Source organism: Phoxinus phoxinus, assembly GCF_949152265.1.
Source record: "Phoxinus phoxinus genome assembly, chromosome: 7".
Classification (NCBI taxonomy): Eukaryota; Metazoa; Chordata; class Actinopteri; order Cypriniformes; family Leuciscidae; genus Phoxinus; species Phoxinus phoxinus.
Genome location: NC_136882.1, coordinates 35907592 through 35923111, shown reverse-complemented (window position 1 = coordinate 35923111; position 15520 = coordinate 35907592). Strand labels below are relative to the sequence as shown.

Here is a 15520-nt window from a genome sequence, read left to right as displayed (position 1 = left end):
AATCTGCAATCGGCCCTTGTTAATCATGATCACTAAGACATGCTTCAAAACTATAATAATATCAATAATATTCAAACTGACACATAAAAAATCGCTAAAGAATCGGCTTCCTTTCAATTAATGAGTTGGAATTAGAATTGGTCACACCCACAGGAAGTGGACGTGGAACTAAAGCAAGGTGAATTTATTGAATTCAAGTTCTGTTAACTGGAAGAACATTTTGTACAAATCTATGATCAATGTGTTCGTTTAACTATAAGGCTTATAAAACCTTGAATTTGCAACCTCAATGCAAATTCAAATATTTTTTTGTTTGTAACGGCTTTTTAAATGGACCTCATCCCATCAGAATTTAGAGTCAAAGCTATCTGTTCATAATTTTTTTTAATTCGTAATAAATTTATAGTCCCTTTATATAATCAATGAACAGTTGCCAAGGCCTCACCACAGTCGGTCTCATCCGACCCGTCTCCGCAGTCATTGTCGGTGTCACAGAGCCATGTTCGGGGGATGCAGCGATGGTTGGCACAGCTGAACTGGTTCGCCTGGCAAGTGCCAGGGGTCTGGGTGGGACAGTCCCTCTCGTCACTGTCGTCAAAACAGTCATTGTGTCCGTCGCAGCGCCAGCTTCTGGGCACACAGCGCTGATTGGCACAGGTGAAGGCAGTGGGTGAGCATGTGTTATCTGTGAGCCAGCAGAGTGGGGGAAAAATAAAACTAGTTTTATTTTCATCACAAGTCAAAGATTGCCATGATAAAAATCATTGTCTCATGACATAAATAATTGGGCAGACCAAAAACATTTTACAGACATCTTTGCCCCGTCAATACATGCCCATGAATCAGTATAGTATGGCTTATACGACACCTCGCACACACAACTTGATCATGTCTGGATTTAAAAAGGTAGATGCTTATTTTTCCCACAACGGGATTTATTTCAAATAATTTGTGATCTTGACATTCTTCCCATTCTGCATGCCATTTATCTAATATATACTGGTTGATTTAGGGCTTGAGGTCCGAAGTTGGGATTTGGCATTAACTGATTCTGATTCCGCAAGTAATTTGCTTTGGAAAAAAATGTCTGGCAACATCATAAAATGTAATTCAGGATGTTGCATATCGGTAATTGTATTGTGCCAGCAAAATTGTAATTTGTCATCATTTCTAAATATATCACACAGCTTTCAGTGCATAAACATTTGCATGGAATGTAAATATTAAACATTACTATTAGCGCCACAGTGGGCCTCGTCACTGTTGTCGTGACAGTCATCGACGCCGTCACATTGGTAGTTCTGAGGGACACACTTCCCGTTAGTGCATGAGAAGGAGTTTGAGCCACACTGGAGGGTCGGCGGCTCATTGGATGGATCGTCTACACACGTCTGCTGATTCGCTTCCAGCTTCATTCCATACGGGCAGCCACACACTCGCTGGGAGTACGGTGCTGGGAAACAGAAATGGCTGCAGTCTCCATTTGGGTTAGTTTGCCTGCTGCAGAAGTTAGATCCTGTTGTGGGAAAAAAGCAATGCACATTATTGATTAAACACACAAGTTAATATCATCTAATGCTTCAGGGCATTTTGTTTGATTGGCTGTATGTGGATAAATGGGTTTTATAAACCACTTTGTGGAGACATTATAGCCAATGCAAAAATTGAGTAAAGTAAATTAATCAATAAACAGATGAAAGTGACTCTCACCAATCTGTGTGTCAGCGTTGAAAGATTTGACGTGCATGATGTGGCTGATCCCTCTGCGAATGATCATCATCTCCCCTCCGTCTGTTTTACGGACCCTCACGATTCCACCCAGCCGCCAGTCGGTGAAGTACACGTAACCTGGACCAGAAAACTTCATTAATGTAATCAAGCAAGCTATCTCTGTGAAATACCAGTCCATGAACTCTGACTTCTGCCCTTTTATCTTTCAGCACCGAACAGACGGACTACACAAGTTTAAGTACGCGGCATAATGACCTTCGTTTCACAGATACCAGAAATGACTGTCCATCATCAAAGAACAGGCCAGTGTGACTAATGTGATGATGACAGACATCGATGAATGGCAAAATTAACATTACATCAGTCGGTGGGTTTAATCTAGACTGCTTTTTAGAAGTCAGCTGCATCTCAGGACAGACAGACAGAAATGCAGACAGACAGAAAGGCAGGCAGACAGACAGAAATGCAGACAGACAGAAAGGCAGACAGACAGACAGACAGACAGAAAGGCAGACATACAGACAGACAGACAGACAGACAGGCAGACAGACAGAAATGCAGACAGACAGAAAGGCAGACAGACAGACAGACAGACAGACAGACAGAAAGGCAGACATACAGACAGACAGACAGAAAGGCAGACAGACAGAAAGGCAGACGGACAGACAGGCAGAAAGGCAGACATACAGACAGAAAGACAGAAAGGCAAACAGGCAAACAGACTGAAAGGCAGTCAGACAGACAGACGGACGGACAGACAGACAGACAGACGGACGGACAGACAGACAAACAGACAGACGGACAGACAGAAAGGCAGGCAGGCAGGCAGGCAGGCAGACAGACAGACGGATGGACGGACAGACAGAAAGGCAGACGGACAGACAGACAGAAAGGCAGACATACAGACAGAAAGACAGATAGGCAAACAGACTGAAAGGCAGTCAGACAGACGGACGGACAGACAGACAGACAGACAGACAGACGGACAGACAGAAAGGCAGGCAGGCAGGCAGACAGACAGACGGATGGACGGACAGACAGAAAGGCAGACAGACAGACAGACAGACAGAAAGGCAGGCAGACAGACAGACAGACAGAAAGGCAGGAAGACAGACAGACATATAGATAGATACACATATTGATAAACCCACCTCCAAAAACAGTAAGTCCGAATGGGTGGGAGATCTGGGTGATGCGTTCCAAAGACAGCCTGTTTTGTCCATGGAAATCGCTGTGCTCGATCTTATCAAAGAAGGCGTCCACCCAATACAATCGAATGGCGCTGAGAGGCAGAGACATGATTCAAGAGCAGAGGGGTTTAGGCCAAGGCTGAGAAACAGGATTATGTCCGATCATGGTTTTAAGGAGATTAGGAGTGAGTGTACATTGAATGTGCAACAAAACAAAGAACGATGAGTCACGGCTTTAGGAAGCCATCAAAGTTATAACAAAGAGAGGCAGATTCATGAATGAAACGGATGGATTATTGTTTGTGGTATTAATGAGCACAAACGAATGCTTTATTGTTGTGGTTTCATTCTGGGAAACACAACTCACCTCCAGTCAATGGCCAGGCCATTGGGCCAGCCGAGAGTGGTGTTTACAATCGACTGAGCATGTGACCCATCACCCCAGGCCCGCATGATCTTCGCAGGACGGTACCAGTCGGTCCAGAAAATATAACTGCCGAGCACAAAGACACATACATGACTTTAATAGAAATAGTTCCTCAGAGGAACACAGGCTGTTTTACATGCAATTATAATGAATGGGGAATAAATCTTTCAAGTTTCAAAAAGGATGCAAAATAACATAAAAAGTTCCAAAACTTCCATATTATATATATTATAATATGATCAGTAATATGATAAGTATATTATAAATGCCTTTACTGACATTTTTGAGCAATTTAATGTGCCCTTGCTAAGTATAAGTATTCATTTATTAAAAAAAAAAAAATCATAGCGACTTCAAACTTTTAAATGGCAGAATATATATTTGTCTTTTAAAGACATATAAAAGACAATTAACAATCAGAAATTGCTTGATATGCCCTCTTAAAGTTTAGGTCTTACATTTCAGTCTGTTCCTCACACATATGGACCACTTTTATAATATAACTTTTATTGTGCTTTTTATATACCTTTTATTGTGCTTTTTTGTTTGACAGTTTGACAGCTCCAGTTCTCATTCATTAAACTGAAAAGAGTGGCCTAAAAGTCATACATGTTTGGGACAGCATGAGCGTGAAGACATAATGCCAAAATCACCCCAAATCTTCACCCTGTGCCCTCGCCAAATTAATAGGTGGGGACACTTTCGAAACCATCCGCTGGGTTTTATTTATAAACTGTTAGGTATAGACAGTGCTCTGCGGGGCTTTCCCCCGTTAAGCCAAGTTCTTAGTGTGCACTACAATACCAGCCTTCATGCAGCACTAATCTAGTCTCCTGGGCCCAGAGGCCTCATGACTTTGAAGCCATTGGAAATGTCCCACTAGCACGACATAAAGAGCTCCTTTATCTGTGCCAGGTTCAAAGCTGGAGCAATCTATGAATGGCTGGGCACCTCCTGCATTATGAAAGGTGTGACTGGACACAAGTGGCACGATTTTATTTTCATGGTCTTAGAGAAACAGAGAAGCGAGGTGAAAGCTTTGCTCCCCCAAGCTGTGTTTATGGCTCACGCCGCTCGCTGAATTGCGTCTGTTGACATTTGAACGTGCTTGTGATTTTAAACCCACAATCATAATCCTTTTTTTCCATTAAAGGGATAGTTCACACAAAAATTAAACTAGTGTCATTCTTTACTCACCCTCATGTTGTTCCAAACCTGTATGAGTTTCTTTCTTCTGTTAAAAACAAAAGAAGATGTTTTGAAGAATGTTGGTAACCAGACATTTGATGGAACCCATTGACTTCAATAGCATTTTTTTTTCTACTATGGAAGTCAATGAAGTCTGGTTACAAACCTTCTTAAAAATATCTTCTTTTGTGTTTAACAGAAGAAAGAAACGCATACAGGTTTGGGGGTCAGTAAGGTCACTGCACTCCAAATTGGTCACTTATAAGGTTCGATTTCACTTTCTAGAAGATAGCACCCTATTTAGCCAGTAGACAGCGAGGTACTGTAGCTCACTTGGAACAGAGCCACAGTGTTAACTACGTTCTTTTTTTATGTATATAAAATAGCAATATCAAGACTAGATGATAAATGACTCACCCAGCCTCCGGGTGGACCACTATGGATCTGGGGTTGTTGAGGTTGCGTACAATGGCTCGTCTGGACTTATCCGAGACCTTCATGACAGATATACTCCTGTACCGTGGATCGGTCCAGTACAGGTTCTTTGATATCCAGTCATAAGCAAGATCTTCCACACCATCCACCCGATTGGCTGCTAGTACCTCCCTGCCTGCGCAGTTTAAAGCAAAGAAACACAAAGATGAACGTGCTATCCACTGCTATTCCGGATGTACACTTAAAAGCTACGAAAGCAAGAAACAATGTTGAAAAATGTGGAGCCTGTTTTGGCAGTAGACATTTGAACTATACATACTATTGAAATTGGAAGTATTTAAGTTGGGGAGCTTTCCAAGTTGTGAGCATGTCAGATAAAAAATTAAGATGAAAGCCAATTGATATGGGTCATAAGTTGTAATTTACACTTCCCGAAAGCCAATTCTGTGAACTTATATACTGTAAGTACACTAGCATATACACTACTGTTTAAAAGTTTGGGGTCAGTAAGTTTATTTTCAAGATATTAATACTTTTATTTAGCAAGGATGCATTAAATTGATCAATACTGATCAAAATAATACTATCAAAAAATTATATTTCAAATAAATGCTGTTCTTTTGAACTTTCTATTCATCAAAGAATCCAGAAAAATAAATTATCACTGTTTCAAAGGAAATATTTGTTTTCAACATTGATGATAGTAATAAGAAATGTTTCTTGAGCAGAAAATCATCATATTATAATTATTTCTTAAGGATCTTGGACACTGAAGACTGGAGTAATGATGCTGACAATTCAGCTTTGCATCACAGGAAAATTATAAAAAATATTTTAAAACGTTACCGTTTTTACTGTAATCAAATAATCTTGATCAAATACTTGATACTTGATCAAATAAATGCAAATACTTGATCAAATCAAATACTTGATCAAATAAATGCAGCCTTGGTGAGAATGAGAGACTTATTTTGAAAACATTTGAAAAAATCGTATAGATCCCAAATTTTTGAATGGTAGTGGAGATGAGCTTAAAGCTAACAAACATAAATGCCACAAAAATTATTTTGTGGGGTCTTAAATCAGCACTTCATTTTGCAAATTTTATTTCTCCGCCCCAAAATGCACCAGGCTCCAATGTGTGTTGCCCCTTCTGAAACCCTAATCATCAGCTCTGGGTCACACTGGTTGGCCTTCGGTACTAAGCTGCTTGCCTCCTAACTTGTGTCTTACAGGTGAAGAATAAAATGAGGGTTTTGGGTTGAGTCAGGAGGAGGACTGTATTAGTGTCCTGGATTTATTTTAGAAATGTAGTCCAACACCAGCGAACACATTATCTCATGTAGTTGGCCTTTGAAGGAAGCTGATAGCCGAGATCACATGCAGCGAAATGTGTTGTTGGCACACAGCAAACATCCCGAGGGCTAAATGGAGTATTCAGTGAGTATCAGTTTCTCACATTATCTGCCTACAGGTCAAGGACATTTCATCAAAGATTTTGTGCTTTTGTTCACCAGCAAAATGAACGAGACTAGATAATTCGAACTGAAGAACATTTGAGTGAATATAAGCAATAATATGTGTGTGTGTGTGTGTGTGTGTGTATGTGTGTGTGTGTGTGTATGCGTGTGTGTGTGTGTATGCGCGTGTGTGTGTGTGTGTGTGTGTGTGTGTGTGCGTGCGTGCGTTTGTGCGTGCGTGTGTGTGTGTAAAAAAACTAGCCATTCTCACCAGTTCCATCAACTTTCTGTTTGTAGATGATGTCCTTCACTGTATCAGAGAAGAAAATTGAATTGTCTGCAGCACTGAAGTCCACTCCAACAAAATAAGATGGAGTTCCTGTCACAGGTAGAATGACGTCCTCTTGTGTGGACAGGTTGAAGGGGATTCCTCTGACCGCCAGCTGACTGGAGAACAGCAGAAACTGCCTCACAGCTGCAAGAGACATATTTTTCATTATATTTTTTCATTAAACATCTTGCATCTCAAAAGGTTGATGTCTTATATAAAAAACATGAGATGCAAATGCTAATCAAAGAAACAAACACGAGGTGTGACTAAGATCTGTCTTACCGACGCATCTCTTGCCGTCAGCATGCAGATCGTAGCCCATTCGGCAGCGGCAGCGATATCCCAGACCGCCGTTATCAGTCCTGTGACTCAGAACACAGATGTGCTCACAGCCTCCTCGATCAGTGCCACAGGGGTTACTCACTGGCCGAGCAAACAAACATACACGTCACCAAAATAAAACCACAAAGAGAATAGCAGTCATTCAGTATTTTTGTTTAAAACCTCTCCTAAGCACAGTGATTCATTCACAGGTGTTTCACTGCCGTCCAGGATTCAACAGGACGGATTAACATAATGTTTATGCTACAAATAGGATGAGATCACATTGCATTTCTGACTATCTGACTATTTATCAAAACAAAACTTTTTGGACCATGCTTACACATGTATTTAGCGCTGATCAATTGTGAATGCATAACCAGAGATATAAACAAGGTCCATGGAAACAAGAACGGCTCAGTAGTGACCACCAATTTTTTTTTTTTTTTATATATATATATAGTTTATTGCAAAATATTAAAATGTGTGTGTGTGTGTGTGTGTGTAAACTTACTACACTTAAAACGTATACAAATATACACAATTTTATGCTTAACATAAGTCAGTTCTAATGAAAATCAGTATTTGCAGTTTTCAGTTTAATTCTAGTTCTATCATGACAACTCTCTGAAGATTTTTAGCTTGGTAATGAATATACTAATGTTAATGTATTTGGTTTTTGCAGAATAGATCTGCTACGCTGCTGCTGAGGATGTACAGAAACTTGCTACTGCCAAAACATATGCTGATATTCTGCTGTGAGTATGCAAGACATAATGCTGCAGCACAAATAGCATATTTATAAATTACCCATAGCAGATCTATACAGGTGGAGCTGGGGAAGGTGGAGGGTTTCAGAGGAACTGCTGCAAACTGCTATTGTGAATGCTAACCAGCCATTTAAGGCCCTGTTTACACGAGAACGCTAGCAGGTGAAAACGTAAAAATATTTTATCACATGTGCCTTTCGTTTACACGGTCATGGCGTTTTTGGGGCTTAAAAACACAAAAAAGTGAAACCACCCTCCAGAGTGGAAATCGTTAAAAACGCTCCACCATAAAGAGCGATAACGCAACGCCACTTTTGCGTTTTCTCTTCAGATCGTTTCCGTGTAAACATAGCCTCAATGTTGTGAGCAGCAAGCTCATTGGCTGCAGATGTTATATGAACCAATCAGCTTGTGTCAAGTAGTTAACACTGTGTGAATATCATCAGTTTGCATCAATGACCCATTAACCTGTGCTTCATTGCTTAAAACTTAGAGAATATGGGAAAATACTTATAGAACTAAAACCACACTAGAACCAAAACTGCACTAAAATCACATACTTATAGAACCAAAATCAGCACTAAAATTATGTTGGCGACATCTAAGCAGTTTAATTGTAATCATACTGAGTGGCACATGCACTTTCTAGGCTTCTTACCAAAGGGCTGTTTGTATGCATGAACCACAGTCAGACCATGTGGTCTCTGAGGGGTCTTGTAGAGCTCTTGAGGACTGTTGTCGCTGTATTTATTAGCCTTCATAACGGCCATCTTAGTCCAGTCAGTGTAGTAGACCGAATGCTCGAACAAAGCAATGTCAAATGGATGAGGAATCACAGAACCACCATGAACCACCGTTTTCCTATCAGAGAATTCAAATAAGAGCCTAATACACTTCTGAAAAGTGGAAACAACATGGGAAAATAAGCATGTATTCCCAAATGAAACATCTCTGCAACTTGTAGAAGATACCTGTGCAAGCCATCGTAGGTTGTGGTTTCAATATAATCGTAACGGCTGTCCACCCAATACACTCTCTTGGCCTCAAGGTCCAAAGTAATCCCAGCAGGCCAGCCGAGTTTGGTCCTAATGATCCCATATCGATTGGAGCCATCCATGTAGGCCCTTTCCAGACCTGGTTCCCCATTCAAAGTATCCCAGTCAGAGAAGAAGAGGTACCTAAACTCCAACACAATAAACTCATTGTGACACAAGACTTTCTTTTTAAATCACGTCTATAATAAAAAGAGGAAATAATCCTATATTAAATTATCCTATTATAATGACAAACCATGATTTATCAATCTAATGTTGCACTGAAAGACTTGAAGAGCAACTTGAACTTCAAAGGTATTTACTCTAATATACTGTTAGTGCTCAGTTTGGACAGTATTGGGTTACGGATAAAACCCTTGGGGATAAAAACGAGATTTTGAAATAAATACCCAAAGAACTTTATTTTCATACACGATCCATAGCGATTCAACTTTACGCATTAATTGTCACTTCTCAATTTAGCAAGGGGCCACCTGGCCATACGGCCCTATTGGGTTTCCATGAAGCTCATCTTTGCTAAATTACTTTTGACTAATCCTTACAGACAGTGTACAACATTCCCGTTCTCAGTATCTGATGCTGCAGATCCGAGATCAGCTTTATGATTTCACTAACAATGGGCGCGGATTATGTGGAGGAAGCTAGGATAAGATTAAAAGTCAATGGGAACCATCTAACGTCTCCTCTGGGAACTCACCCCACAGTCGGGTCAAGCGCGAGACCTCTTGGGTTGCCCAGGTGTTCGGCGATCAACGTGACCCGATTGCTCCCGTCTAAGTCCACCATGTCGATTCTGTTGACGCTGCCCTCCACCACATACAGCTTGTTATTCACCCAGTCCACGGCGAGGTTTTCAGGATAGTCCACGGATACGTTCAGTACCACCTGCAAATGCGACCCGTCCATATCCACGGAAAACACCTATTTGGAGCAAACAACTTGTGGTTAGGGAAGCTGTTGGTGAGGTTTTGACACTGCTGAAAAGACCAGAATTTGTTGTAGGGTTATTAAAAGGATAGTTCTGTCATCATTTACTCACCCTCAAGTTGTTTCAAACCTGTATGAATTTCTTTCTTCTGCTGAACACTAAGGGAGATATTTTGAAGAATGTCAGTAACCAAACAGTTAACTGGTCCCATTGACTGCCTTAGTATTTTTTTTTTCCTACTATGGAAGTCAATGGGACCAGTTAACTGTTTGGTTACTGACATTCTTCAAAATATCTTCCTTTGTGTTCAGCAGAAGAAATAAATTCATACAGGTTTGAAACAGGTTTGAGGGTGAGTATATGATGACAGAATTTTTATTTTAAAGTGAACCATCCCTTTAAGTTAATGAAGGTTAAACTTCATTATTTCACTGAAATAAAGTTGAAGTAAAAATGCAATATGCTTCGGCAAGTTGGTGAAATTACTTACTAAATAAATAAATAAAATAAATATATTTTATATATATTTTAATATATAATATTATAAATAAAATATTACAAATAATAAATATGACACATTAAATAATTAAATATAAATGAACCAAAATTGCTAAATAAATACATTTATTTATATATTAAATATAAAAATGATTAATAGCGTTTTTGTTAATAAAATAAAATATAAGATGAAAAACGTAATAAAACTTATATAAATTATATAAAAAATTGTGAATAAATCAAAAATAAAACTGAACGAAAGCTAAAGCTGAAATAAAATAATTTACACCTAAACAGCAATATTAAATAAAAACAAAACAAATTTTACTCTAAATAAAACTAAAATTAAAAAATTAAAATATACAAAAAAATTAAATATACAAATAAAAAAGCTAATTTAAAATATTCATAAAAACTGTTATACCATGGTCAGTCTGAATACTCAATTCTGATTGGCTGGAAGGTGTGTAATAAAACCGTTTAATGGACAGGTAGTTCCAAGTCAGTTTAATCACCGTGCTACATTGATGCGCTGTGTTTTAATTGAAGCACACAGACATATATCACTCACACACAGCGAAGATCACGCTGCACACCCACAGAAACCTGTTATCAACGCTGCCCCATTATTAATAAAAGTAGCTTCACTACTGAATCACTACATTATATTTCTCAGCAACGAGGGGGTTTCATCGCTGGTTTTGAAGTAATTCAACTCATAGATTCATGAGAGAGACGGTGCACACAGACGCAGGTAATTCACACACACATCTCTCATCTCTCTCTCTCTCTCTCTTTCTCTCTCTCTCTTTCAATAATTAATTCAGATGAATGATATAGGCTACTGTCCAATAGGGGTGTAACGGTACATGTATTCGTACCGGACCGTTTCGGTACAGGACTTTCGGTACGGTTCACATGTGCACCGAATGCAATCTGTCACATAAATTAGGCTAGTTTTGTGTGCGGAACATACGTCAATTCCGAGTTTCCACACGAACATATTAAGTGTCTGAAGTCTCCGCGTTGCACTGATTAAATCTGATTAATCGTTTTTGTGATTCAAATACATGTAAAATATTACCATAACATCTGTCTTCCTGTGTGCGGAAATTTGTTTATGTTGCTGTGACAACGAAACGCGTGCATGCGCGCCTGTGTTAAGAGCGCTTGTTGCTCCATGCGCGCTGATGTGCTCATCTGTTGACATTTCCAAATGCCTTTCAGTTGCTTAATAAAAGCGGGCTTTCCACACAAACAAACGTACATGTGTCATTAGTATGAGAAAAAAAATGGGATTTTAACTCTCGGGTCGGGCTCGGACATAAATATCTTTATGCCTGTCGGGCTTGGGTCGGGTTCGGTTACTGCTGTCTAAAATCTACTGCCTAAAATTCGGCCCGATCACCACATACACAGCTTAAGCCCAGCCTCTCGCTAGCTAGCGTCATGGCCAATTGTCAGGTTCTGGGTAGATGATGTAGGAGGCGAACACGAAGATAACAAATCAAAGGTTTTAATTTCCAATAAGGCAAATACAAGAAAACAAGGAGCGTGTGCTCAGAGCACAGACTGAAACACTAACACAAACATTGACCGACAACTGAAAGGTGAAAGACAGGAACTTAAATACACAGATGATAACGAGTGACGACAGGTGATGATGATGATGAACAATGACTAATTAACTAAACACAGGTGACAGAACTGAACTAATGATGATTAACTAAACTACTGAAAACAGTGACAAGATGAAGAAAACAAACAGAAAATCCATGATAAACGTGACACCAATATTGGTTTAAGAGTATTTTATTTAGTGGAGAACTTTGCAGCAGTATTTTATTTCTTATTCTTTTTCTATTTTATATATTTTTTATTAATTATATTTTATTAAAAAGTGTGTTTAAAAAAGTGTAAACAAATTGTTAAAAAAAAGTTTATAGTAAACAACCAGCAGTTTAATGTTTTGCATTTCTTTCCCTTACTGTACCGAAAATGAACCGAACCGTGACTTTAAAACCGAGGTACGTACCGAACCGTGATTTTTGCGTACCGTTACACCCCTACTGTCCAATGATTCTAGGTGGTCTTGGAAATGATTGGCTGGAGTTTTTCGAGTCCTGCCTGTTCCACAGATGATTAAATTGCTTAATTTTTATTTCAGTGCTTCTAACTCAGTGGCTGTAAGTGGGTTAGGAATAGGATTTTAAGTGATTTTGAAAAAATGGCCAAAAAAGAGAATTACATACCCCACCTTTAAGTTTGGCTGGTAAATAGCATGGCTATGCTTTATTTCCTAGTATGCTGCACGAAATCAGCCAATGTAAAATCAACGTGATCTAAGGATTTAAATTTGCTAAATCCTACAAAAACAATCAAAACTTGGTCAAATCTTGACATTATATTCTCTTCTTAAATAATCATGGTAATAAGATTGTAGTCTGGCTCGTATCATCTAACATCTGAGAGGTTGCCTTTCTCCTCTGCCCCAGAGGTGGTACTCTGAAACCACTGCCCTATTGATTAAAAGATGGCACTAGTTTCTCAGGCTGGATCCCTTGGCATCATCGCACAAGCTAAGGCACCAATGCTCTTTGCAGGCTTTGCCCTTTGGAAACCAGAGCCAAACGTCTAAAAGACTATGATTCTTAGCTGACCCGTTTAACAGAAACTCAAGCTGTGAAGGTGGTTTGGTGGTGTGGCTCTTTCCAGACCCCCTGCGAAGAGTCTCTACCAGCATTGTATTGTGTAGGGGTACTAATCGCAGAAACCCGTCTCCTTGTATGTACCCACTTTTTTTTTTTGCTCTATGGCGGATCTCCAACTCACAAAGTAGCCAAGAGTTTGAAACAAAGCACTTTGAGCTGGCCAAAAAAATGCGTAAAAAAGGGACTGAACGTGGGGAACACGAATACTGCACGGTCACTCCAGATCCTCTCAGGTTGCATAAAATTACGCAGAAATATGCACGCATTCTCCTGCATATCAGACACTTTCTGGAGATTAGAAAAATGTAGAGTCTAGCACCGATCTGAGCCAGTTACCGTGACTGCAGTCCTTTGGGAGCCAGACTGCGCGCCCATTATTAACGTATTAGCAGTATCTACAGGCATCAGTTGAAGAATTCCCTTTTCCACTGACGGAGAGCCAACTTCCTTCATAGCCTCACCAAAGCACTGATAGTTATATTATATATGTTCTTTTTTCCCCTCTTATTTTAATGTGTTGGGGTGAATTTTTTTAAACATTAGCAAAACAAAACGGAAAAATTTACATTTTACTCTCAGTTCTATGTTGAGGATTAAGGAAAGCATATTAGTTTTTAGAATATCACTTTTTGGCCGTTACAACTCGGGTGTGCACTATTTTCTAATCATTAAACTGACAAGAGTCAATTATTCCGCTTATACTACGGTTACCACACTTCAAGGCATTGTTCAGATGTTGTATTTCAAGACATTTGTCAGGTTTTTGTCCTTAAAACGCTCTTGTGTGTAAGACTAATTTGTTACGCATCTCATCCCATGCCAAAACGTAATTTTAGAGCTAATAACAAAGGCTTGAGCCATTGATAGCAGAATAATGCAGTTATTAGAGAGAGAGAGAGAGAGAGAGAGAGAGAGAGAGAGAGAGAGAGAGAGAGAGAGAGAGATTAAGCGTGTGTGAATAACCTGAGTCTGTGCGTGTCTCAACAGTGTTTGGCAGTAGCGTTATTTATAATGCCGTTATTCCATCACTGCTACTAATAGCGAAACTGTACGTTTATCTGAGTCAACAACAGCGCTGTTATTACCTCACTAGTGAGAAATGTGATGTAGCTTTTAAGTTGCTAAACTATTGTACTGATAAAATCGATAGAGCAGCGCTGACAACACATTTCTGTGCGAGTGTGTGTCTGAACTGTATGTGTGCGTGTTTGAAAGGGAGAGAGAGTGGGAGAAAGTAAGTATGTGCTTTCCGTACATAATAAAATTGAATTTTGTGGCAAAAAACACCGAAATAGTTTGTCGGTTTTATCCTATTGTTTACTATATTTATTTGCTTGTTCAGTGTCGTTGTGGGGTTTGGCTCTTTTGCTGTTGTAATCTGTAAGGACCTTTGAAATAACTGAAATCATTTGGCGAAGTGATATGGACATGCGATGCGGTCAAAACCTGCCTGGAACTACTTTAGCTGTGTGTTTCCCTGAAAATAATTGCAGAATATTTGTCAACCAAATTAGATTCAAGTATACATATACTACATATACAATACTATTCAAAAGTTTGAGTTTAGCATGATTTAAAACAATAATAATAATAATACTTTCATATAGCAAGGGTGCATTAAATTGATTAAAAGTAACAGGATATATATATATATCCTAAAATTTTGTTTTTCTTGAGCAGCAAATCAGCATATTAGAATGATTTCTGAAGGATCATGTGACACTGAAGACTGGGGTAATGATGTTCAAAATTCAGCTTTGATCACAGGAATAAATTACATTTTAAAATATTATCATACTAAAATAGAAAACAGTTGATTTAAATTTTTCTGATAATTCACAATATTACTATTTTTACTGTATTTTTTTTTATCAAATAGATGAGCATTCAAGAGACTTCATTCAATAAAATCTTAAAGACCCAAACCTTTAGATGGTAGTGTGTGTGTATAAATTCATATAACATAACTTCTACAGTAAATTTACATTACACAATGATTAACTTGTTGCAATTATGCATTTGAGAGGTATATGAAGTTGTAACCTATTTTTAGTGAAAACAGATATTATATATAGACTTTTAATTTCTAAGTGGGTCTCTGAGGGTTAACATAATATTGCTTGGTCCTGATCGCTTCAGGAAGAGTTTAGGGAGGCTTGGAAGATGCTGGCACACTCAGTTTGGGCCTTTAGCCAAACGTTGTTGCTGGGGTGTATGAGGTGATATCAGAGCAGTCTGACTGGCACAATGATTGTATGTGTGAGTGTGTGTTGAGGGTCAGGGACGTTAGTACATGTCCAAGGAGGAAGAGATGGTATAATGCAGAGCTTTGTTATCAACAACAAATGTAACATCGATATCTCTCGGCCTGACCAGGTTAGAACTTCAGTAATCTGTGAAATGCCACTTATTAAATTCAGGAAAGCTGAGAAGCCGTGGCAGGTGCCAGAGCATTAAATGAATGTAAGTGGGAAA

General features: G+C 39.0%; 1 protein-coding gene across 1 annotated transcript in view; it reads right to left on the bottom strand.

Moving 5' to 3' along the window:
• Positions 1 to 15520, bottom strand: part of lrp2a (low density lipoprotein receptor-related protein 2a) — a gene marked incomplete at its 5' end in the record, with an annotated part of 105124 nt that overhangs the window by 65977 nt on the left and 23627 nt on the right. The window contains 11 exons of the mRNA XM_079618450.1: positions 446 to 685; positions 1235 to 1516; positions 1711 to 1848; positions 2883 to 3013; positions 3289 to 3414; positions 4954 to 5146; positions 6703 to 6906; positions 7045 to 7185; positions 8512 to 8714; positions 8825 to 9031; positions 9606 to 9829. Of these exons, the coding sequence (XP_079474576.1) occupies positions 446 to 685; positions 1235 to 1516; positions 1711 to 1848; positions 2883 to 3013; positions 3289 to 3414; positions 4954 to 5146; positions 6703 to 6906; positions 7045 to 7185; positions 8512 to 8714; positions 8825 to 9031; positions 9606 to 9829 (2089 nt within the window). The remainder of the gene's footprint in view (positions 1 to 445; positions 686 to 1234; positions 1517 to 1710; positions 1849 to 2882; positions 3014 to 3288; positions 3415 to 4953; positions 5147 to 6702; positions 6907 to 7044; positions 7186 to 8511; positions 8715 to 8824; positions 9032 to 9605; positions 9830 to 15520) is intronic.